A 27,264-nucleotide genomic window follows, 5' to 3' on the forward strand; every position below is an offset into this window, starting at 1 on the left:
AACATGATAAAGAAGGTCTTCATCGTCACAGTGCATAATTTCATTTGTAAAGCTGACACGCAAACCATAATCTGTAGATTTTAGAACTTGCACACAGCTAAAACTGTTTGAAATGCTCTTTTATTTCAATTTTTATTTTGTATAATTAATCAATGTGCATGAAACTCGAGAAATATTAGACAGTTTTAAAACCCTGATATTCATTTTGAAATACACAGTACTTTCTGGCTTTAGACATATTCAAATGCCCATAAAGGACAAACCCAAAAAATTATTTTTTCTTTTTTGTTATTTCTTGAGTCAAAGTCACATTCTTATATTCCATTATCCATCTGATAATTCCATTATACTTGCATGTCACTTTGGTTACACATTTAGGTAATTTATTCAATGGTGCAGGATCAATTGATCAAGGAAGTAAGGGGAAACAGTTACCATAAGTCCCACATCTCAAAATTTACTCAAAGAGTAATGTTTTTTACATAATTCTTTACTTACATACTTATATATTTTAATGTTTCACTTAATTTTACTTCATGTAGTAGTCTGTCAAGGATTTACATAATATTTTTCACAAAAGAAAATGAATTTCTTTTTCTTTTTTTAAAATTATTTTGAAATTAGTTTCAATTTGGGGCTACTTCATTTCTTTAAAAAAGAAACTACTTTATTAGCATGCATTTTTTGTTACATATAAATTTTTTAACTTTCAATTAACTATAAAATGGAAAAATACAGAATTCAAATTTATCATTTCGTGAAAAAAAAATTGAAAATATACTACTACGTTTTAGTTGTATTAGTTACTACCTATTATTACCAACTATAAGATAATTATTGTTTTTACGATAAGGTGACCTTATCCAGTTTTCTTGACACTTGTTGGAGAAAGCAAAAGAAGCAAACCATGTTTAAATTATGTTATATATAATTACTATTTCTTTGTAAACATTTAACTTCCAGTTGCAGAATTCTAATAATTTTGATTTGTGTGATCTGGGAAGTATAAGACTTACACTTGACTTATACAAAAACTCTCCACAATCACTCTATACAGTTATCTACATAACACCTTTATTTACCTTTACATGATTTCAAACTGCACTTTCAAAATTTCTGCATATTTATAATTTCATAATGTTTTTTTTTTTAAATCTGTAAATATTTTTAAGATACCTTGTTCTTGGAGGAATGCAACAGCTCTTCCCTGTGCTATAGGCAGGTTCTACAACTTCTTATTATTAATTATATCACGTAAAATACTATGAAACTTCATAAATTATCAAAAAAATAAAATCTATCATTACATTAATGAATACAAAATACAACACTAAACTGTGTGATCATGTATTATGTTAAACAGAAATAAAATGTATAGAAATAAATCAGGGTTATACATCAAGACTTGATGTATATCAAGAGGAGAAATCAAGGTAATAGCTCTGCATACTGTCTAGCCTGAAGCATTTCACCTTAATAAATCATGATTTCTTCTTTTCTTTCAAAATTAACTTACTTTTTTTTATCATTTTTTACAATTAATTTATAGTTTTTTTTTTAATACAATTTTTACACTGCAATTTTTATTTTTTTTTTTAACATTCACACTGCTTTGTTTAATTTTATTTAAATTAATTTTCATGAAGCATGAAGTTGAACTGAATTATGAAGATAACCTTTTGGCATAGTTTTGCTAAATTTTGCTTACTTTTATAGTGTTTACCTACCCGAATCAATAGTTTTTATAAATTAAATTACTAATTATTTATGAATGAAATCAATTTTGATAACCTATTTTAGTAAAATAACTACCCTTCTTAGATTAAGTTTCATCATTAATTTGTATTGTTTTATTTATCCTAAATCTATTTTTTGATTTTTTTTTTCAATAATGCAACTTTGTAAACTCAATTTTTTCTAAAATTTTAACTTTTTTGTATTTATTTTAACGATGAAAGAAATGAATCTAACACATTGTTAGAATTTATCCATGAAATACTTGATCTTGAGAATGAATGTACAATTTTTTAAGACGATTCATGTTATGCTGTGTACATCATTACTATTAAAACATTACTAAACAGAACAGAGGAAAAAAATTCTGTTTGTAATAGCTACAAGTTTAATTATGGCCACTTTTTAGATGATCCATTCAAAAATTTACATGATTGTAAATTCTCAATAAAAGATTTAATAAAATAATAGAAATTCTAAAAACTTGGATCATCTTTTTTTAGTCATATTCATTTCATCATTTTTTTACTCTTATGAGTAAAACAATAATATAAATAATTCATATTTATATATTCAAACATCTAAAGGGTTAGAATAAAAAGTACATTAACTTATTTCTAACTTGTATTGGTTCATTTCCATCTGTATGTGCAGAGTATACTTCTCTTGTTTCAGAATCCATAACCAACCAACGACCAGAAACACAACCAACAATAATTACACTTCCATCTGGTGAAAATGCTGCAGATTGTGCTTGTTCCTAAAAAAAAAAAAAAAGTTTATCTTTACTGCAAAATATCTACTAACATATTATATATAGTAACACTTAAATATCTTTTGGAAAGATATTTAACTAATAATATGAAAATTAAACCCCCACCAAAAATAAGATAGATTGTAAAATTTAGGTTTAAGTCCAGAACAAAGGAATTAGAAAAAAATGTAATAGTTGACACACTCTTTTTTATTGATATCTATGATAATACTACATTCTGTATAGTTGGATAAAACAGGGCTGAAACAGAAAAAACTCATTACAATTCATCAAAATCACATCTATTATAAAAACAGAACTAAAGAGAGATGAGCAAGAAAAAACTGAAAATTAAAATTACTTACAGCAATATCTTTGCTCCACACAACAGAATGTGCCATACAGTCCCATAATTGAACTATTCTATCAAAACCAGCTGTTAAGAATTGTGACAATGATGGGTGAGCGGCAAGTGCCCATAATTCATCGGTATGACCAAGAACAGCTGGACTAAAACCTAATGGTAATGAACCGATGAGTATACAGTTCTTTGTTGAACCGACCAAAAGCTGTGATCCTCTGCCTTCTGATATTGTTCGAACACCTCCGACATGATCTGCTATCTGAAAGTAAGTAAAACAACTTCTTTAATAAAAGATTATACACAACATTTGAATCAAAAGGAAATATTGACACAGAAATTTATTTCATAACTTTTGGGTATTTTATAATTTTAAAACACATCTCATTTGCTAAAAATATTGTTTTATTAAACATAATACCATTTTGATTTGTTATACAAAATCTGTTCAGAAAATTCATCAGCATAATATGTAAGCAGCAGATAAACATCAATCACAATATCAAGATGTAGTTAATATTGCTGCATAGCCAGATATAAATAAATTCAATTTTTAACAGGCTATTGACATAAGAAAGTCTTTGTGCCATAAAACGATATGTTACAACAGAACTATGCCGTTTGTTCGATGATTTTTAAGAAGGCTAACTTAAGGACCCGTGTTTAGATTAGTTCTTGTGTTAAATTAGATATAAATTTTAACTAGATGCATCAAATAATAGAACAAACTTATGGTGATAATTATTTAAACCATACTAGTTTTAATGCTGTAGTGGTTGGCAGTCAAATAGTAACTCCCTTACTGAAGTTTTTTAATTATTTTATGAGTCAACAACTAATGAAGTATTAACAAATGAACAAAAACAAAACAACCCACTAAATGACAATATTTTTACCCCTATTGATGGTATTGTTTATGAATTACATCTGATGATGATACAATAATTCGTAATTGGGTTAGGAATGGTACTCGATTATCTACTTCGATTAATCAAAATGATGATTTAAATTTAACTGAAGATTTAAATTTACTTTGTCTTTATTTTTTGTTTTTTTATTTATTTTAAGAATGATCTTTTTTATTTTAATGCTTGATTTGATTTGTTAGGTTGAGATGGACTGGGTTTAGTTTCTTACAGTTTGGTTATTTATTATCAACCAAACATAAACAAAAAATACTGCTTTAGAGTTTTAATTAAAACAATTAATACATTGTTACTAGACAATATAAAATTATCATGTAATTTCCTGGAGTGGCTCAAGAACATCTGACAACAAAAAACTTCTTCTGAGCAAACGTCATCTGATAAGAATTCCTACAACAATGTAATATTATTGAATAATTTATCGTTAACACAATCAAACTGACAAACTGCCTTCAAGTGATTTTTCACAATGCAGGTAAAATCAAAATGGAATACATGTATCATGAATGTTAGCCAAGTGCAACTTCGGCTATTTTGTTTGAGATTTCTACATGGCTAGGGATCCAGAAGAAATTCATACACATATGGTAGTTCTAAAAAAAAAAAAAAAACATTTACATGAGACTCGCACTAATATCAATAGATAATTCCATATGAAAAATAAAACTGAAAGATTCAATTGATGGTTAATTTTCAAAAAAATTGCAAAGTTGGAAATTTTCAGTTCTAGTTTCTGAGAAAAAATCAGACCTAAACTTGGAAAAGACAACTCATGGGCCTCTATATAATTTGCTCTTAATATGGAATTTCTATTTCATTCCTTATTCCTTAAACCTGTCCAAGCTCTATTTGTAACATCATGGAATCCCACTTTTTAGCAGCCAATCAGGTTAGCTTACTTTGGTCAAAAGGGTGATGATCTTCTTATGGGACTATCCATAAAGTGCATTTTTTACCATTGGGAAATGAACGAAAACCAAACTAAAAGCTGAGATGTTTACTGGGTTGAGGCCAGGCCCCCTATTCATTCAAAATAGAATTATTAAAAAAAACAAAAAGGACTAAATAGATAAAATAAAGTGAACAAAAAAATTAGACACAACCTTACCTGAGCTTCAAAACCAGTAGGCTGTAGTTCAGAATCGAACTGTATAAGACGACCATCTTTACCTCCTCCAGTAACAATACTACCTTCCTTTAGAACACATATGGAAAATACTGAACCTTCATGTACACCACGTACAAAACGAGCGATTGTGTTTGTACCTGATAAAAGATTAAAAAGGTTACGGTTACATTATTTATAAAAATATAACATAAATCATTGATAATCTTTAAAAATATTAAAAAAAAGTTATTTCTAAAAACATTTTTTTTTTTTTTTAAAACTTGCCATCAACTTACATGATTTTATCTCCATCTGAAAAGTTATGTACTTGAATAAATGTCACATAGTACATTTAAAATAATACAAAAATTCTGCACTATATTCCCACATAGTCTTTAAGATGATGTGAGGAATAAAATCAATATAAAACATTTAAGCTCTAAATTCAACCCTTTTTTTGTTTCATTAATTATAGTCAAATTTCTTCCAACTATTAAAAAACTATTTTAAAACAAGTACAACTTTTTTAAAGAAGTTTTCAAATTCATGACATAAATTGTAAATACCAAATAAAACCTTATTAAGAAGAAATTTAAGAGATTTTTTTTCATTCTATACAAAAAATTAATCAATTGCACTGGTATTGCAACATTTGAAAACAAATTGAAAAAAGTAATAAAATCTGAGTGAAAAGAAAATAATTTTTAAAATCAATAACTAAGGGTATCGAAATCTAAATCAATAATTTTTGATTCCATATGAATTTTGAAATTGATAATTTGATCCATTAATTGTGAACATAAAAAGTCAAAAATACTTTGCATGGTACACACTCTTTTTGTAATAATGCATCCACTTTGATTGGGTTGAACTTATTTTTAGTTTATTTTGTTAATATTAAGCATGTGCTAAATTTACATGTTTAAATATGGAATTCTGATTCACATTTTTAATTTGATTCACAAATTTTAACCTGACTGTAACTGTTAAAATAACTGGTAAGTTACTTATTATTTTTTAATGTATCATATTTAATTAATTAGGAACAAGATTAATAACAACTGATTTTTTTATTGATAATTTAAGCAATATTATAATAAGGTCCACGATAAAACTATAATATTCTAGATCGTTCACATTACTGTCATATGAACTATCATTTGAAAAATCATACTAATATATAAATCTGAAAGTTTTTGCGTGATGGAAACGCAAAAACTACTGTAGCATTTTTGATGTATCTTTATTATTTCTTTCCCTTTTTATAGAGAAACATAGAGGCTATAAAAAACTCTATATTATACATTAATTTTTCAAAACTGTTTTCCCCTAATAAGTATTTTGCAATCTGTTCAACTAATGAACAATAAGAATCTCCCCCTATGGTCCAATGAGGTGAGGATGAGAAAGACATGTAAATAAGTCTTGTGCAGTTTTCATTTTGAAAAATGAAGAACTTATGCAGTTTTTTGTGAAACGTAAATTTCTTCATTCAGTGAATACTACTGCACTGATTTTGATGAATCTTTTTTTATTTTACATTTTAAAAAGAAAAATATAAGCTACAAAAAAATCCTGTAACTTCAAGCTCTCTATAGCTGCTGAGATTGAAGATCAAACAAATGAGCACTGAAAGAGGTAACCTACATCTCAAGCACATGTGTAAAGCTACTGGTAGCCACTAGTTTTTACATATATGCAAAACTCAACAAACTAACAGTACATTACTCATTCTCAGTACAGTATTATATCTAAAGTAGTTTACAATCTCTATTGAAAACAAAAATTTGTTAAAAAATACTGTGCCAATGTATAAAAAAAAATATATATCCTTTATGTATTCTAATAAACCCATTTTTAATAGATGAAATCAATAAAAAGCATTTTCTTTTTAGAGCATATCAATTAAATTTCTCGGTTAATGAATAAAAATGAAAAAACCACTATACAAAAATTAAAATTCAAGTCCTTTCTATTTATACCACCAGCAACGATTAAAATTTCAATAAGCAAACATTGAAAACTGTACATTCCAAATATTTTAAAAACCAGTCTGAAAAAAATAGAAAAAAGTAAAATAATTTAAATACCTCAGAGAAACTACAAAATGAAATGGCTAAAAAAAAATAGCCCAAAGAAATAGAATGAACAAAATGAAATTGGCCTATTATATAAACAAAACATTTACAATAAAAAGTCTATCTCTATAAATGTAAATTTAAGACCTTTACAGTAATTTGTCCAGAAGTATTGTATGTTATAGAATATTTGACAGTGATCAACCCAAGACTTTAAAAAGTTATCCAAAAGAAATATTTAAGGAAAATATTTGGTCCTACTAAGGATAACAGCTTAACTTCACATATAAACTCCACAAAATCAGACATTAGAAAGTTAAAAAAAATAAATAAATAGAAATAATGGACGAGAGGAAACTGGCTTTCACAGGCCACATTATAAGGTTGAGTAATAGAATTCCAAATAAATTATTTTTTATAAAGAAAGTAAAATTAAAAGTGTATATGTAGCACATATTTTAAGTTTTTCATACCTAGTTTTTTACAGAGTGGCAGAACATTGAAAATAATATTGAAATAAAAACAGAGTAGTCAACATAAATATATTATATTCTTGAGGTTAAAAAGTTCCTATGACTAACATTTAATTTCATAAACTGTTAAAACATTTCTAAATATAATTTTCAAACAAAATAATTAAATTTTTAAATATTTTAACTATCTTCGATGACAATTTAAGGTGAAATCATTCAAACATTTGTTGTGGAAAAGATAGCTTATAAGGTAGTTTTATAAATTCCTAGCCTTTGTTTCATTGAAAAATGTCGTATTTGAAAATTATTTTTTCATTTGTACTTAGATTACAGCAAGGATCAAGAGATTGAACTTTACCCAATAACCACCTTAATTATCAGTTAGATCATTTTCATAAATCTACCAAATAGGAAAAGCTGACTCAATTTCCATCATGCTTGTATACTGATAGTTGAATCAATATCAACGGATAAAGAAAAAGTATAGAAGAGTATATGGGATCAATCACCCTAAAAACTGAATGTTTTTCAGGATTTCTGGAATTACAGGAACTTCATATAAGTTTTCAGTTGCCTTAAACAGTCCAACATTATAAGCAGCATGTATGTTTACGCCATTCTGGCATAAAGTTTCCGTTATTTTCTACGAATTCCAAGCTAGGGTGGGTCCCGTTGTATTATTACTGGAATGTTAAACTTCGCTTTGTTTCGAATTTTTGTGTCGTCAAATCTATCTGTTTTTATTATTTGTTCTTGTGTTCGACCCTCCCTCCGTCATACTTAGCGACCGCGTCCATTCTTCTATCGAGTTATTTCTGACTACCCCTTTTCATACACCCATTATTCTTTCGTCCCCTTACTAATACATGCACACATCTCTTGTCTTTTACACACACTCTCTCCTGTCCACTACCTGGATCTGGTTTCCCCCTTTTTCTTTCACCATCTTTTCGGCAGAGTAGATCCAACATCTCACCAGTGCAGTCGCCTATGGTCATACTCTCCTGCAAACTTTGTGGTAACATTCTCATTCAAGCAGAATCTCAAAACTCGTCACTACACATCTGAGATTCTACACATCATTCTACCACCAAACCACATCACACCTCTGTATTCCTGATACACCCGTGCGGACTATGCCCAGGATTACATAGGTATTCATCTGTACTTGCTTTTACGAGTTCATCTCTGGCTAATATTTGTGTGTGATACAGGCAAGTGTAAATTATTCATTATTATTCATATTAAACATTTATGTTATCCTTATTCATGTGTAGCCCATTTTATGGGTTATTAAATGCAAACTATCGTTCTCATCAAATCTACTTTTAATTTAAACGCTACTTCAGAATTATAAAACTTATGTGCGATATATTTCATATATTATTATTGATAACAATTATTATATTTCGTGTTGTTCATCAAAAGTTTGTGTTCAAACGTCAGTTACTCAGAGCAAATTACCTTTACTTGAAAGGTTTATTGGAATCAACTCTCTCATTTAATCTAATTTAACTTGTTAATCGCTGAGATTAATTCTTACCTATTCATGCACTGAATTCATATTCTCTTAAATTAATCTAAAGAGAATTACTCCGGATATGAAGTTATGTTTTTGTGCTTCTTTGTAACTTAATACTTTCAAGAAAACTTACTATTAGAATAAATTCTATTTACATTATTATTTATTTTAATATGTTTATATTGTGATTTAACGCCTTCTATACTGAAATTATTGTAAACAACTCTCTTATTTTTCGACTCTGTTGCACTGTGTATTTATAAAGGTTTATTCATGTATTTTTGTATTTAACAGCATTATTCATTTGTTAATTCAACTGATATATTAAGTAGTATTAAGTTATGCTAATTTCACGATTTCCTGTTATGTTTTAAGATTATAATTATAACATAAATTCATTTGGTTTCAATAAAGTCCAATTTCTTTTGGCAAATACTAGCTGTGTGTTTTTTGTTAACTTTACCCAACAATGTAGTTGTAAAGTTGTTTATATATATATATATACAAAAAATAATCATGGTAAACACTGTAACTTCTAAGAGGATATTAAGTTATTTAAAATACTTCTTAACATCCACATCAATTTGATCTAAATATATAAAATGATGATTACTAGATTGCTTAATATTTTATTGATGAGATCTTGAGAAATCACAAAAACTTAAACTTTTAAAAGCATTTTGCAATCTGAAATTATAACAATAATCAAGTAAAATATATATTTATGAATAAAAATATTTAACAATATTATAAGTGTTTATTTATTGTTATATAAAAATATAAAATATAAAAATATATATGGTTACAAATTATAGCCTAACCACTCAATTACAGTTATTAATGAAAGATGAATTTTTTAGCACTTTAAAAACGCCAAGCTTTATAGACATTTGAACCCACAACCTTCTGGATGAAGGGAAGCGAAATTATCGCTCCACTATGGAGCAGCAAATGATTATGCCAATAAGAAATTTTAAATATTTATCTACAGTATCATTAATTTGTTAAAAATTTTTATCAGTTTTATAAAGTAACATTTTTTTATATTAATGAAATATAAAGAAAAATTTTTAAATAAAACATCAGTTACCTCTGCCCCAAACAATGATATTTCCATTAGAATCACCAGAAAGAACATCACCAGTTTGAGTAAATGCAAGACAAGTAACATATTTAGGTTTATCTCTGTTTTCAAATATACCCATTCTTTTGTACAATGTTCCACCATTATCTAATGTCCAAAAACTAATATGTCCTTTACCACAAGTAACTATACAATTTTTATCCAGTGGATGAAATTCAGCTGCTACAACAGTATCAACAGAACACTGAAAAAAAAAAAAAAATAAAAGATAAATAATAATAGTTCATCAAATCATTAAATAAATTTTTTATTCATCTAAGATAATACATCAGGACTTGTTTGTAAAAATACTATTAAGCATCAACAGCTTTTGCTTTTAACAATTCTTTTTGATAATAAATTAATTAATGTTTAATTAATGCATCCACATTTTAAGATTCAGTTTAATTAAGGTAGACTAGTCCTAGTAGACATGACCTTGCTCTTTGATTTAACTGTGAATATCTTTCCAGTCAAATTTGTTTAAAAACAGTTTTAACTCAAACCCATCTTACTTTTTAAAACTTTAGAATTTGAAGTACTTTTGCCTGCTTTTCACCCCAATCCTAAGAATTTTAGTATATTTTATAAATCAATTCCATTCTAAAAGTATTTTACATATTTTTAAAATAAAAAAATGTTTTTTTTATTTAAGATTACAGTTTCACTGGTCTGGTGGCACAAGTGGCAGCATGTTTATCAACTATACCAGATGTTCTCAAATTGTGCTATGCATACCACCAGTGGAATACACAGCTTTTCAAGGTGGTATGCAAACAAACACTACACTACAGAAAAAAAAAGTTTTGCATTATAATTATTTTAATACAAAATTATTAGTATAATAGGTATTTATTAATATTAATACAGTGGATCGGCAGTTCTCAAACGTTTTTCGATATAATGCAATACAAAAGTATCATACATTTCCATTTCCATTAATTTGAGGAAATTATTTATGCAGCAAAAATAAGAATATAAGCTATGAGGGCGGTTCAGAAAGTAACCTCCGTTTGGCTATAAATAAAAAACCTGCATAGATAAAAATATTTTATTATATACAACTTAAAACTAAAGCTTTTAACTATTTCTCAACATACAAATAGTCACCATTAAAATTCAAGCATTTGTCATTGTGTTTCATTAATTTACAAATACCTTTCACATAATATTCACCTGCCTGGGTACCTAACCAACCTTTCACGGCATTTTGAAGTTCATCGACATCGTCATTGAAGTAATGCAACGCAAGCTATTTCTTCATGTGACTGAGAAGAAAATCACTCGGCGCCAAGTCCAGGCTGTAAGGGGATGATCAAAAATGTCCCATTGGAATTGATTCAGAAGTTCTTGAGTTCTTAGAACACTGTGAGGATGAGCGTTGTTATCCAAAAAAAAAATAACACCAGATGACAGGATACAGCAACATTTGTTCTGAATGGCTCGCCTAAGTTTTTTCAAAGTTTCGCAGTAGACTGCTGAAGTAACTGCTTGCATCTACTTAAGAGTAGTTTGGAAGGACAGTTATACCTACAGAGTACTTTACTCAAGAGGATACAAGTGTTCTTTCCCTAACACCTATGAAAACTGATCATCTTTCTAAAATTAAATAAATTTAACTATAAAAGAAAAGTTGATTATTCGATTATGATTAATTACACATCTTAAGTTATTATTAAGATTTAACTTCTTGGTTCCATGTTATTGGTTTCTACTATTAGTAATTAGTATGAATCTTACAATTTTATAAACATTCTATATTTAAGGTAAACACTGATAAGTTAAATTTTTTTACAGTACTTACCTTTGTCTCTGTTATTTTATGGCCTTTGTCTCCTTTCTGCCAATCCCATATTGATATGTTATGGTCATTAGCTTCATCAACAGCACAGAGTAAAGAGCCTCCATCCTAAAAATAAAAATAATAATAATTGTAAATATACTTGCTCTATAAAATAATGATCAATTTTTTGTTCATTTTGGTCATTTGCTCATTTTTTAAACAACTTTTGACTATTAATCACAACTGATCATTTTTCTTGGTTGTGCTGTCACTGTGAAATGATTAATCCAAAGGTTTGACAAGAATGACCAAAAACACAGTACTTTTTGAAAAATAATCCTTAACATTATATATCCTCAAATTTTGTTCATTTAGAGTGATTCAGAAGTTAATTGTAACAGGTAATCTTTTATGTATGCGGTGTTATCTGCTTATACCAAATTAGAGATCATGATATGTAGAGTGATTTAACTGAAGTACTTCTTCTTATTTTTAGGTCATTTTAACACTGATATCCTTATTTTCTCGCCTAGGAAACACTATAAAAACTTTTAATGAAGATATATACCAAATTAGAGATCATGATATGTAGAGTGATTTAACTGAAGTACTTCTTCTTATTTTTAGGTCATTTTAACACTGATATCCTTATTTTCTCGCCTAGGAAACACTATAAAAACTTTTAATGAAGATATGACAAAGAATACTTTTCAAAGCTCTTGTGCTTATTCTGACTGAAAATGAAACACCCATGTTTCACCTCCATTTATGTTTCTATCAAAGGACTTGTTCAATATTACAGTGAAGAGTTGATATAGACAGAGAACCAGCAGTTTCTTCATGTTTAATATATGTTCAAGCATATTTTAACTTATGCTATTTACAAAAAATAATGATTAATATGTAGAACATGATCAATTTCATGAACTGAAAAAAAAAAAATTTCATCAACGTTTTTGTTTTTTTATATTTCACATGGTCCATTTTAATAATGAGTGTAAAGTAAACAAGAAAGGAAATGTAAAAAAGAATGGGAAAAGGAAAAAAAGGAATAGAATTAAAATAAAGTAAAAGTAAAAAAATGCATATACTCACAGCTTTTGAAAATGAAACACAGCTGATAGAACGTTCAAATTCTCCAATACCAATAATAGCCAAAGTGTTCAGATTTACTGAATTCCAGATCCTAATATGTGGCTGAAATTAAAACAATACAAAATTATTTAATATCACATCATCAGTAATATTAAAAAAAGATTTGAATAATTTTTATTTTTCTAGATTAAGAACTAACTAAATTATCAATTAATGAAATTTATATATTAACTAAAACACAAATCACTTGAAAAAAATTGACTATGTAGCACGGTACATCCTAGAACAATCAACCTTTGTAGCTTGTTAATAGGTTAGTTCAAATAAGAACCAAATAATAAGTTATAATCATGGATCAATAAAACAAATGTTAAATCTAAAATACAAATAATCAGTAGATAATAACCTAAATAATTAATAATCAATAATCTAACAAATAATAATGATAGAATCAATATGAACATTGAAATTTGTAGGGTCTGATGACCATTTGCTAGAGAACTGGAGTGTAGGTATGAAATGGATGGGTAAATTTTATTTATGTGTCAATAATTTTGGTTCCAATACTTGATGACAGTTAATTAAATGTGAAAATCCAATAATTAAAAATGCTGGCAAAGTATTGCATGACTTTCCTGGTCAAGTCTTACAGTATCTTGTGCAGCTATTTCTTTGCAAAATCTTTCCGGCTTTCCCAGTAAATCTTTGCCATTCAATCATTAAAGTAAATCTATTGTCATTCAATATTTAAATACAAGTAACAAAAAACTTTTCCTAATTTTTTTTTAATTTTGGGGCCTTGTATCAACGGAGCTTTTTTATTGATTATAGAGATTGACAAAATAATATTTATGCTCCTCCCTTACTCTGTACGGATAACTAAGTATAAATCTTTTTATAAATATTAAACAAAAATAAATAAATTTAAAAAAGTTTAAAAAAATTGTTTAAAAACATTTAAAAAATAAAATAAAACTTTTACAATAGTAATGAAAAAATTAGCTTCTTATTTTCAGTCTGGAGTATATTATAGGAACCAAAACTACTTAAATTTTAATAGCTATAAAGTAAGAAAGAAAAATATACTTTTTTAATAATAAAAATTAAACAAGAGTCAAAAAACAAAAACAGAATTTTTTTTAGAGGTGGGGAATAATTTTTTTTTAATTTTCACTTCACCAAGGATGATGAACTGATGGATAGTGGATGTGTTGGATGGACAGTGAAGTAGTGGATCAATGAAGAATGCTGGCATTCTTCATTGATGGAATGAGAAAACTGGTTCAATTTTGGGAGAACTGTGTAGCTATAAATGGCAATTATGTGGAAAAGTAGATGTAAGTTTTTGTAAGAAATAAAATATACTTTTATGTCATATTTGTTTCATTTGATTATTTCTCTTTTCAATTGTTAAGTTATGAGCAACTATGCATTACATTTTAGCTATCCCTTGTAGTTGTAAAGTTTAAAACAATTATAAAATTCACACCCTCATAATTACTAAACTCCCCCCTCATAATTATTAAACTTAGCCCTCATAATTATTAATCTTGGAAACAGCATAACTTATTTGCATTATATTTATTTGGAAATTTACTGTACCAAAGAGCAGAATTTTCATATATATGATTTCATATCTATTTAAATAAAAAGTTATTTTATTATTTTTACATAACATCTACCTACAAAATTATTAACAGGTGAACTATTTTTCAAAATTATGCACAACTTAATTTTTTTAAATTTTGATTAAAGCTGCAGCACTTTTTTAAAAAAGATAATTTTTTTAATATTGTTTAAATATATATATAAGGTAATTATAAATTATGATTGTTGACCAGATTGAATTATTCTCAAATTATTGATAAATCTACACTTCATAACCTCTATTTGCTATATATCACATTTTATAAAAATAATAAAAGAAATACTTTTCTATTCAAATACTTACTCTTCCTTCTCTAGCATCATGACCAGCTGTTTGACCAGAAGCTACCAGTAGTTTGTTAGGATGAACAGTAATACTGCAACAAGCAATCATGCCTTTTTTAAAAAAAAATTATAATAAACAAACAGCACACTATTTATAAACAGTGAACAAGTTCAAAAATTAAAATAAATAAACAAATAAATTGAACAAAATGAACAGAATCTTCTATATTAGCAATTTCTAAATGTTTTCCAACAGATTCCTTTTTTTAGAGCAAATTATTAACATTTTTTTCAGAAAAGATTATTAACAGGTTTAACAGGAAAAAAAAATAGAATTGTATAAAAGTATCATACAGGTACATGCATAATAAGGGGTTACTTATATATTTAGATACAAGTATTTTCTTCCAAGTGCATATGTTATTTGAACTTTTCCTCAAGAACTATCAATAGTTTTTTTTTTTTTTTTAATTTGTTTTAGACAAGTATTTGGAATATGACAAATGAAAATGAATGTTTCAAGGCTGAATATTTTTGTACATTTTAAAAGTAAATTTTAAATTGCTTGTCGATTTAGTTACAATTTATTTCCTTATAAAAATGATCAACATGTTTGAGTAAAAATGTTTGAATTTAAATAGTCCTTTTATATATAAAGCCAACATACACTTATTGTCATTGCTTCCAAGTGTTATGGTAAAAATTAAATTGCTGTTCTATATTATATTTATTAATAATGACTGTGCAGTGGAATTATTTCTAAAAACCTTGAATAAAATGATTATACTTTTTTTTTGATTTCAATTAAAATTCTTGCTAAAATTTTTGTTAAAAGTTACTATTACCTTATCTATGTAATTAAAAATAGAGAGGAAAGAATGAAACAGGATGGTGTATCCATGTATACAGCAGGCAAAGCATATAGTTTCTACAAGAGGTTTTCAGTGATAGAACTATTTCTAAGGTGTGGCCACCTCCTTCATGGGATTTTTACTTCTGGGGTTATGCAAAAAGTAATGTTTATCGAGGGAATCGCACAGCGTCCAGGAATTTCAAACTATTATATGTGACTTCACCAAAGATAATTTACATGTAGAACTTGTGAGTGTCTTCAGGTTCAAGAACAAGAAAAAATACAACACAATTGCAAGAATTTCCCATCATGGCAGCTAAAGCCACGTTCCAGGAAAGTCCTACAACTGTGGGTTGTTTCTGATGCATCACTTACACACACACCCACGCGCGCATGTGCACGAATGCACGCACACAAACATACATATATACACACAAGCATTAACAATCAGAAAATTTCTATCTGTTTTTTTGTGTTCCTTATTGTCAAAACATCAAGGTCATATACGGTGAAAACCGTATATGACCAAATTAGACCAATTACAATACTTTCCCTTCTAGTGCTATAGCGCTATCTAGACGGAACAGTAAAAGTATACAGATATGTCTGGATATTCATGTGGACCATTTTCAACAACTACTGTAAGATAAGTCAATGAAACTAATTGCTGTACTAATGCAAGACTTTTCAAAAGACTCTGTATTTGTGTGTAATTGTTTGTAAAGAGATAAGCATAACAATATTAAAAACTTGTCTTATTCACTATATATATATATATATATATATATATATATATATATTTTTTTTTTTTATTCCTACCGAAGACCAGAAAATACTTTACTGAATTTCATTAAATATTTTTAAGTGACTGTAAGAGGTAATATCTGAATAAGATGCTGGTTTTCTATTCAGCTTAAAATAAATCGTGTAAACTGAATTATGGTGTCAAACACAAATTGTTAAATAAAAAAAACTGAATAAAATTAATAGTTACAGTTAAGAGTTTATGCCAATTTAATATATTATAACAAACATTTTAAACAATAAAAACATAAACAAGGATATCCTGAATAAATAATTAATATATTATTACTATTAGCAAATATATAGACTAATATAAAATCTGCAGTAGTTAATAAAATGAATACAATACTACAACTGTAACAAGAAACACACCCACTTATAAACATCAGAGTTTGTTAAGCATAAATACTAGTCTGTATTAGGAAGTCCCACCCAGGAAGCATAACCAACCTACCATAACAATTGCATTGTATTAAAGTTAATAAATCTGATATTGCAAAGTACATAACATTTAACTTTATCACCGCAACTGTTCTGTAATTGTATGAACTCTACTAATTTCATTTTAATAAGAAAATTTATTATTTTTAAGGACAAACAACACTGCATACTAGTTCAAGAAACTTGAAAAAATTCTTGTTTTTCATTATGATAACTAATCACTTTCATTGTTTTCTTAACAATAGAATTACCACTTTAAAACAGTGACATACAGATTGCCTATTTGGATTACAGCATCTATAGTTAAAAATAACCTTTAAAATGCTTAATGATTAAAAAAAATATATTTTTATAAATTTTAAGTTATAGTGATTAATATGATAGGTAATCAAAAGCATTAACATAAAGCTAGGTGTTTTTAGTAATATACAGTAACTGGTTTATTAAAACAAAGCTGCTTTAGTAACTTAATATATTAACAAAATTATGAAAAAAAAAAAATAACTTACCATTTTACATCATCAGTATGACCTAAATAGTGCCTTTGACTCTGTTCTTCAACATTATATAAAACAACAACAGCAGCAACAAAATATACAATTTCACCAGTTGGCAACAGGTACAAATTTGAACGACAATCTCTTCCCCGGTAACCATAACTAATTATTAGAATCAAGGATAACATTAAAATTAGACAGCAAAAATTTTGATGAATAAAAACTATATACAATCATTTTTTTCTCTTATGTTTTTATGTGCAGTTTAAATGTGTTATTAAATAAACTGATTAAATTATATTAATTTACAAAGAACTATACATAATACATAATACATTAAAACATAAGCACAAGATATACTAAATTTCTCTTATTTGTTTTATTTAGTGATCTGAATAACTTTAGTTACAACAAATTAACAAATTATATCAGACAGCATGGCAATTTCTTAAAGAATAAGAAAACACATTTTACTATAGGAAAAGAATACAAAATTTTGAGGATTCTCATAATGCTGTAAAAAACAGAAGCATGAAAGAAGAGGAACTAAATTGTGCATAACCATCTTACTTTATGAGGACTAAACAATTAAACAAAATATTGTAATGTGTAATTCATTAGCTCAAATAACATATTCAGTTTTACGTAAAACAAACATTTTTTAATTAAGAATAAAAGCTAAAAAACTCCTTTAATTAACTTTATGTTATGCCACATAAACATTATATTATAAAAATAAGTTGGATAATAGAATTTGTTTTTTGGAGGGAAGGGAATAACGTTGAACTATACCTCTGACGCTAATTTTACATTATCGGCTGAAATAATTAATTTATATTCAATCAATTCTATCCTAAAAATTTCACACAATTTTCTCATTAATGAAGTTGTTACTTCAAATTACACTAGTTCTTGCTTTAAAAAATGCAGTTTTATTTTTAAATAATTATTGTTCATGTGTAAAATTTAATATTAGTATATTTTGTCTATAAAACTAAATATGATTGTAGCAAATATGTGTAAAATTTAAACATAAAAAATGCTATTTTTATTCAAAATGAAAATTTAATCAAAATAAGACATCAACTTTTATATTTTATAAAGTAATACTTTAAAATCTGTGTACATTTGTTAGTTTATTGAATATAATTATGTACAGCATCATTATTTGTTAATGCTGATACATAATGTGAAATGCTTATAAAACATATACATTTAATTTAAAAAAATAGGCGTGGGAAGCTAACCAACAAAATTTTCTTTCTCCATGATAATGTAATACCTCACAGCAAACAAAATCACTGAACAATTATGAGGATTTTGTTACAAAATCTTCGTACACCCACCTTACAATCCGGATGTTGCACTAAGTGATTACTTTTTTCTGCATTTAAAACAATGGCTAGCATCGCAGAAGTTTGAAGATGATGAGGAATTGCAAAACAGAGTAATTAATTAGTTTAAATCACAGACGGGAGAATTCTTCAATAATGGAATAATGAAGCTGGTAAACCGATATCAAAAATGTATTGCAGTAAATGGCAAATATGTAGAAAAATAGCATATACATATATTTTGTTATAATAAAGTTTTTTCTATTTCACTTATTTCAACTCTTATATCAAAATGGTCCTTATTTAAAAAAAAAAAACATGCCTCGTATAACCCATTGAGTGCAAAAAATATTTTTGATATAGACTATTAAAAATTATGCAAAACTAAAACTTTTATTTATTTCTACATGTGTTTAAAATGTTAAATACAGAAAAAATAAAAAGGTCACTTTTTAAAAATCAAATATGCACATGATGTCTGATTAAAATGTATCCAAACTGGTGGTATGGCTCTGGAATCAGGCAACAAAGTTGCATCCAGCTGTGTATAGGTTGATGCTAGAATCTTCCATCCATGCATCATAAATTCTTCTTATCTCCTGATTTTCAATAGTACTTTGTTCTTATAAATTCAAACAGCTTCTTTTTTTTCTGTGAATGAGTTAGTTGTGAATGCCAATAAAAAAAATAATCTGATGAGAACACCACATGACTTCATTGTACGCCTATTAAATTACATATACACATTTTTTTTTTTTAAATGAAAAGTACATAACGTTTTATTTCATTAATAACTTCTGATATTTTTTCATATATTTTTTTTTTATTATTATAAGTGAATTATTATTTATTGTAATTTTTTTTACAATTAGAGGTTATAATTATTAATAAATCAATATATTTAAATTAAAAAAAAGGAGATGAAGTCAGAATTGAACCGAAGTGCCTTCCTCTCATAAGATCCAAATATTTCATTAATTAAAATTTTATTTGGCTACAACTCTGGAACCAATGAAGTAAGTACCACCTATGGTATATCATTGAAAAGGTCTTAATGAGAGCTATTACTGCAGTTAAAAAAAGTCTAAAAATCCACATTTGTTTTTGCATTTTGAGCTTTTTTGGACACTTTTGGTCCAGTTGATTACAATCAAAAGGGGAGGTGCACAACTAGAAGTTACAACAGTTCTAAATCCAAAACTTCAACATCTTACGGCTAATTGTTTTTGAGTTATGCGAGATACATATGCACATATATACATACATAAAGACGTTACGCCAAAATTAGTCAAAATAGATTCAGGGATGGTCAAAACTGATATTTCTGTTAAAATCTGAAAACTGAAATTTTTTGCAATCACAAAACTTCCTTTACTTACTTCGTACAATGAAGTAAAAATCAACGAGTTTGGATCTGATTTTGTAAAAAATCTGATGAAATAGACAAAGGCAGTATTTAAAGCTACAAATTTCATAACTTGTCTACTAAGAACATTGTATGAGTCATACAATGGTGAAATAAATGTTTTCAAGATAAAAACAATTGAATGTACTAGAAATAATTAATGATCTTGAATGTCTTCAAAGAGCAAAAGTGAAAACCAAGTAAAAGTTTTGTTTACTGCTTTGCTTAAAAATCACCAAATCATTAATTTTGAGTTATCTGAAAACTTAAGTATTATTTGGCTAGGTATGAGATGCTTAGTAGCCAAGTTTCAGTAAAATTTCTCACAGGTGACCAGAAATGGTGCATCTTTCAGCTGGTAGTAACCTCTTTGAATGTGTCACAAGATTAAAACTTTTTGAAAATGATAATTACTGGTGAAATATGGGATTTTGGGCATGATCTCAAAGTTAGTCCAGTCTATGCCATGGATAATGTAAAATTCTCTCAGACCCAAGAAAGCAAGAACCTTTCAAGACAAAGAAACAAAACAACAATGTCAAGAAAAGGCTGGCTTTTTTCCTCAATTATTAGGGAATTAAACATAATATATATACTCAAACAGTTCAAACAATATTCAAGGTGTACTGCTGTCAAATTTTGTGACATTTGAGGGCCACAATTTGCTGCAAACAGCCAATATGCATCAGTGAAAGGAATAAGCACATCATGAGAATACAGTTGTAAATTTTCCATTTTGTGCAGCATTTAGCAGTTTCTTGCAAAGCATCAAATTCCACATGTTCAACAGCCATCCTATTCACCAAGTATTATTCCCTGTAGCTTTTCTCTTCCCAAAAGAATGTAAACAAGTCTTTTTTTCTACATAATAATTGCAGCAAAACGTTCATACTTGTACAAACATAGCACAACTGAAAGAAATCCAGATAAGTATGATATACATGACTCAAAATATGCTATGCATAGCATGTTCCAATACCAACCAGCCTTATTTATTTTACTGCATTGCTCAGTTCCGGACTTCTGGCACCAAGGATACTCTTTTTTATGACATCTTGTATATACAAAAAAAAAAAAATGCTTTTATTATGTAATAATTGTAATAGTTTTTGGTTGTTTAATCAAGCTCAACAAAAACATGTTTATTAGATACTATTTGTTATTACTGATTCATATGAGGTCCACAAGAAATTGAACTTTATAAAAATTGATAAATTGAACTTGATAAATTGAACTCCCAAGTGATATCATGATGCCATTTCACTTTGAGATCACCACTTTTCAAAAACAGAAATCAAAAGATTTGTAATGGGATTTACACACTATTTCACAACAAAATAAAAAAAACCATTCTGGTGATAGAAGAATTAGTCTAAGTAATATGTCTAGGCATTCTAATCATAAAAGAAAGAACACTGAAGAAGATAAACCAAAACATCATGTAGATCAGCTTACAAGTTTCTTTTTACCAAATTTGTTTTTTAAGCATTATTTTTTATACTGTATACTTGGGGCACAAATTAAAAAAGTTTTAACATTCCATAATGTTTTAGCTCTATTACAAAGCTATTTAAGGAAATATATAAAAAAAAACAAATTATTAATATATTCAACATCAGATACCAAAAAAATTTACATACCATCAGCAGAATCAATAAGGAGAAAAATTACCACACAATTACAACTACGAATGTAAATTAAATAAGTTATATTTTTCAATAATTTTAACTGGAATATACAAAATTAAGCATAATTTAAATAAAAAGTGACAAAATTTAAACAATTACTGTTTACAGCCATGTTAAGAATGTAGAGTTAAAATGAAATGAATACTGATAAATTATGTAAAATAATGATTATTTAAAGGCATGTGTAAAGGCATATGTAAAATTATTATTTAGTAAGAAAATGAAGAAATAGCATTAGAAGATATTTCTTTGAGCAAAAAGATATTCTCTAAGAGGTATCCTCTACAAATTAAAATTCCTAATGGCTTTACTTTTTCTCCCTAAATGTATATAGATAATGATGTGTTTACCTTACCAGTAACAATACCTTTAGCACTAAGGTAAGGGGTGTGCTAAAGATACTGTCCCGTATTAGATTATAATTTTGTAGAACCAAAGGGTGTGGTTTCTCACAAAAAAAATTGTAAATTTTTTATCTTTGTATAGAGCTGAGGGCAATTTTTTTTAATTTTTTAAACTTGTGCCACAAGAATTACAAAAATAAAACTGAAATTTAAAAAAATAAAATTGTTAGCTGATTTGCATGATGTTTTAAATTGTCTTCTTCAGTATTCTCGACTGTATTGTTAATGCACTGCTTCTACTGATTTTTCTATTCTCAGAATGTTTTTAGGAAGTTTGTTTGCAAAATAGTGCATAAATCCCATTAAAAATTCTCTTTGATCTCTTTTGTTTAAAAAGCGGTTGTCTCAAAATCATGTCATTGCAATGGTTACTTTGTCAAGTTCGGTTTTTTGTGGAGCTCATATGGAAAGTGGCAAAAAATAATGGTATTAGTACAAGGCTGCTGAATAAGAAAAGCTATTTACAAAAAATTAATAAATAATTATCACATTTTAGCTATATTCTTTAAAATAAAACAAAAATAATGATTAAAATTTTTAATGTGCATATGTAAAGGAAATGCATTAATAATATAAACTACAATTATTTTTATAAAAAAGGATACACCCAATCAAGTTTCAATTTTTGATGAGGGGCAGTAGCAACTTTGGTGATTTCATAACCATCTGCAAGAGCTGTGGGGGCGTAAAGTACAATAGGCCGACCACGTAGATACATCCGCAATGATCCCTCTTCATCATTGTATGTAGCATCTCTTGTACTGCAAAAAAAATGTATATATAAATATACATTGTATAATTTATAGAATAAATGTGGGATTTATTAATAAAAATGACCAACAAAATATTATTTAAATAAGATAACATATACTACAATTTCAGTACAAATACTTAACTACTACAATAGTGCTTCATTAAATAAATACTTGTATGAGCATAACTGAAGTACTGATTTTAAAATATGTACTTTTTCACAACTATTAATAAGAAGTACTATTCTATAATTATAATTTTACTAAACATGACTAATACTACTATTTATATTTACTATGTTTAACATTCTTTCAGTGACTACGTGTAGATACACTTAAACCTACATGTTTCTACCTACTTTGTATATAAGAGATCTACTCATAGAGAAATAAAACGCATTGAAATAACATTATAGGCTTGCATACTACTGAAATGTTATAAAAATTGTATATATATAAAACCAAAGAATCTAACAACTGTGTAAAATGCTGGCAAAATATTGTATTACTTTCATAGCTATTAATAATAAAAACTAAAATAAATAGAGCCAAAAAAGAAAAAAACAGAACATACGTAATTCTAAATGTGGGGAATAAATTTTAACATTTTTATAAAAACACTATACATAGGTTAAGCTTAATAAATTTGCGATTAAAGTTTCCTCTAAATCTAACATCCCTTCATTAAAGACTAAAATAAGAAAATGAGAATTTTGAAAAAACTTTGTAAAATTTGTAAGTTCGGCATCTATAATTTAAAAAAAATTGTAGGCATTTCTTGATAGCCTTTATATTAAGTATAAATATAATCAAAAATTTGTTGAAAAATATTTAAACCATAGAGAGATAGAACAAAATAACAAAAAATATACATTTAATTTAAAGAGGTGGGGATTGACTTTTGAAAAATATTTTTTTTGGATTATGCATGTATTCATTGGTAAGAATTTGTTTTAATAAATATTTCTCTAAAATGCCTCTGAAGAAAATAAAAATCAGTTCCCCACCATCTTAACAAATTTTAAAAAAAGTTCAAAGCCCTATGTATAATATTTGAGCCAAATTTGAAGAAAATCAGTTTGGTCAAACACGAGATCTAAGTTCAAAAGCAATGTGACACACATACATCTCAAAACATATGAATGATATGTTTTGATTATCTAGATGTATTAGTTAAGACAATAAAACATGAAGATTTGCAAAAAATAGCGATATTCCATTTTTGACATGATACTACAAAGCAAACTTCCAACAATTTCTTTAGAAGACTATACAAAAAAGATAGAGCATCTAAAACAGTGGGTGGCCTCTATAAACTATAACTAGTTCTAAAGAATGAATTTCTCTGAAACTCACATTCATTATGAAAAATGTATTTCTATCAGAAAACTGGGTCAAAATATGTAACAATCTTTATTATTATTTAAAATTGAATAATCTTCATATCTGTTTAATTCCAGCATAAATATTCTATAAGAAATGAATCACAAATTTGAATATAAAATGTATCAACTAAAATTAAATTTAACAATTGGAAAAAAATTACTAATTACAATAACTGCAACGGTACCAACTCTGTTAACCACACTCGGTACATCACTGGGTTTAAGAATATAGATGCAAGCAATTTTTGTCCTTGTCCATACTCCAATATATTTTTACTGCATTACATAGTATTGTGTATTACATCTACTAGACATAATATTTTTACGGTATACCTTAAAAATGATTAATTACTTTAAAAGATCACCAGAAATTTTATGATTCCATTGTAAGTAATTTTAAGGATACATTATAATAATAAAACAAATGGATAAGAAAGATACCAAGGAATATTTATTATCAATGTTGAAAAGTTGATTCAAGTACAAAAGCACCATAATAAGAAGCCATCAATCAAACTGCAATCAAATGCTTATTTTTAAGAATAAAAAAACAATTATTCAAGCTGGACAGTATAAAAGGTAAACTATGCTTTATAATTTGTATGCTTCTTATTGTTTTATTCTACTGAAAAACAAAATTATTCAATTATGCTTCATTCAAAATGTAATTTAAATATTTACAAACATCAGCATAAATTTTTAATAATAATAGTTAACAAAGTGATGCAATCAGGAATAAAGAGGAGTAAAGACAAAATCAGCATGTAATAAGCACTGATACACAAAAACTGACATTAATATAAATGGATAATAATTTTAATGATGCACAATATTTAAAAATGGCTCACCAAAAAACTTTTGTAGTTAAATTTTTTTGTTAGTTGAACAGCAAGAAAAACTTTAAAAATATTAAAAGGGATAACTATATCTAACTAGAACTAACAAGTTACTGAACTGAGAAAGACTCTAATTATTGGATCGGAAAGAATAATTCTAATTTTAAAAAATTTTTTGTAAGTTGCAATTTTTTTTTAATAAAAAATAAAATGAATTCAATAATATAACATCAAACCTGTTTATTATAGAATTCATGAAAGAAAACTACTTAATAACGACAATTAGTTGAAATAATAAAAATAATAATAATAATAATAGTAACAGTGAGTAACTATCACTAATTACTTTAACAAGGTCAGTATAATCTAATGAACAACACAAAGCAATGGAACAATCTGATGGTGCTTTCACAGTCATTAATCAGTTAAATAACTAACTAAATTAGATAACAGAAATCGAATAATTTAATGAGTCATCTGTACTTATAAAAAAGTTATATATTTTTTAATTCTGAAATATATCTATAAAAAATAAAAACAATCTATTAAAAAATATGAAATTTATTATTAAAAACAATGCTTTGATTTTGAATATGACATTCATTACTTTAAATTAAGTAAAACTCTCAAATTTTTAATGACAAATTGAATTAAATTTATTAAATATAATATTTTCAAAACTCACAAAGCTTTTAGCCATTTCTGCAGCAACTTTGTTACTGTTCAAAATGAAAATGAATAACCACATAAAATTATAATGTAAGAATTTTCAAACAAATTCTAAATACATATTCTTTAAATTTAAATTAACCTATAACACTGATTGATGCCAGGATGAGAAATGTCTAAAGAGATTATTATGACATGAATTCTTAAAATATTATTTTTAATATATATGATTGTTTATTGTTAAAAAATTGATAGTTTTATAAATTATTTATTTAATAATCTTTGTAAATTTATCATTAATCAAGTTAATTTACAAACATGATGAAAAACTGTGTACGTACTTAAATTTACACATGAGTTGTAAATTGCAGTAATTAAACTGTAAAATACATTATTATATAATTTGAATAAATATGTGATGCACGAATAATGGAAATGCATCATAAATTTAGAATAAATCTACGGATTGTTATTTGAAGGTCAAAAATTATTATTACCTATCAAAGACTAAACATAAAATTATCATAATTGAATCAGAAGGTATAATGAAATAAATAATAATATTCATGTACAACTGGTTGATATTTTAATACTATTAAATATTAGTAAGCAGCTGTGATGTAGAATTAATTAACATTAATTACTGAATCTGTATTTTTTTAAATTACTCTAAACTTGATCAATTAAAACAAATATAATTCTTACATTTATTTATTTATTTACATAAATACGTGATTAGTATACAGTAATTAAGTAAGTCAGTAACACAGAAAGTAAAGATAATTTACCTGTATTTATCAATAATTAAATAAATAACTGTAATTTGTGTGCTTTACATATGTGAAAAATCACCATTCACATTTTAAGCCACATAAACCTATTTTATACACAAAAAGAAAAAGGGAGCACAATATCGAAGCAATCCATCCATCTGGTCATTAACACAATAATTTTAAAAGGATTTGAACATTAAAAATATTCTAACAAGACTATCTTCTCACTGATTAAATCTGATTATCACTGATCAAGATTATCTTATCTTATCAATATCTCACCTGAGTTCAATGATTATCTAAATCCTTCAAGAATTATTTCAATAAAAATATGAGATTTTATTATAAAACATTTCAGCCTACACAATAAATGTATCAGAACCTTTGTTCTTTGTTCTTTTGTCAAATGACCAAAATAGGTCCTTCGTTCTTTTGCAAATGTACAGACCATTGTATCCATGTAATTACATGATTCACTTTTTCACCCGCTCAGATTTTCACTACTGCCTCAAATACTGATTTTGTTTTTAAACA

At 26.7% G+C, this 27,264-nt stretch overlaps 1 protein-coding gene across 6 annotated transcripts in view; it reads right to left on the bottom strand.

The window, feature by feature from the left end:
• LOC142331723 (echinoderm microtubule-associated protein-like 2) overlaps positions 1 to 27,264 on the bottom strand; it is a 422,423-nt gene that overhangs the window by 27,603 nt on the left and 367,556 nt on the right. For all 6 annotated transcript variants that reach the window (XM_075377770.1, XM_075377764.1, XM_075377766.1 and 3 more), the window contains 9 exons: positions 22,921 to 23,076; positions 17,497 to 17,646; positions 14,909 to 14,981; positions 12,958 to 13,059; positions 11,884 to 11,988; positions 10,047 to 10,284; positions 4,884 to 5,041; positions 2,854 to 3,111; positions 2,357 to 2,494 (listed from right to left, as the gene is read on the bottom strand). In XM_075377770.1, coding sequence (XP_075233885.1) covers positions 2,357 to 2,494; positions 2,854 to 3,111; positions 4,884 to 5,041; positions 10,047 to 10,284; positions 11,884 to 11,988; positions 12,958 to 13,059; positions 14,909 to 14,981; positions 17,497 to 17,646; positions 22,921 to 23,076 — 1,378 coding nt within the window. The remainder of the gene's footprint in view (positions 1 to 2,356; positions 2,495 to 2,853; positions 3,112 to 4,883; positions 5,042 to 10,046; positions 10,285 to 11,883; positions 11,989 to 12,957; positions 13,060 to 14,908; positions 14,982 to 17,496; positions 17,647 to 22,920; positions 23,077 to 27,264) is intronic.

This window comes from Lycorma delicatula, chromosome 10, assembly GCF_047948215.1.
Source record: "Lycorma delicatula isolate Av1 chromosome 10, ASM4794821v1, whole genome shotgun sequence".
In the NCBI taxonomy this organism is placed as follows: domain Eukaryota; kingdom Metazoa; phylum Arthropoda; class Insecta; order Hemiptera; family Fulgoridae; genus Lycorma; species Lycorma delicatula.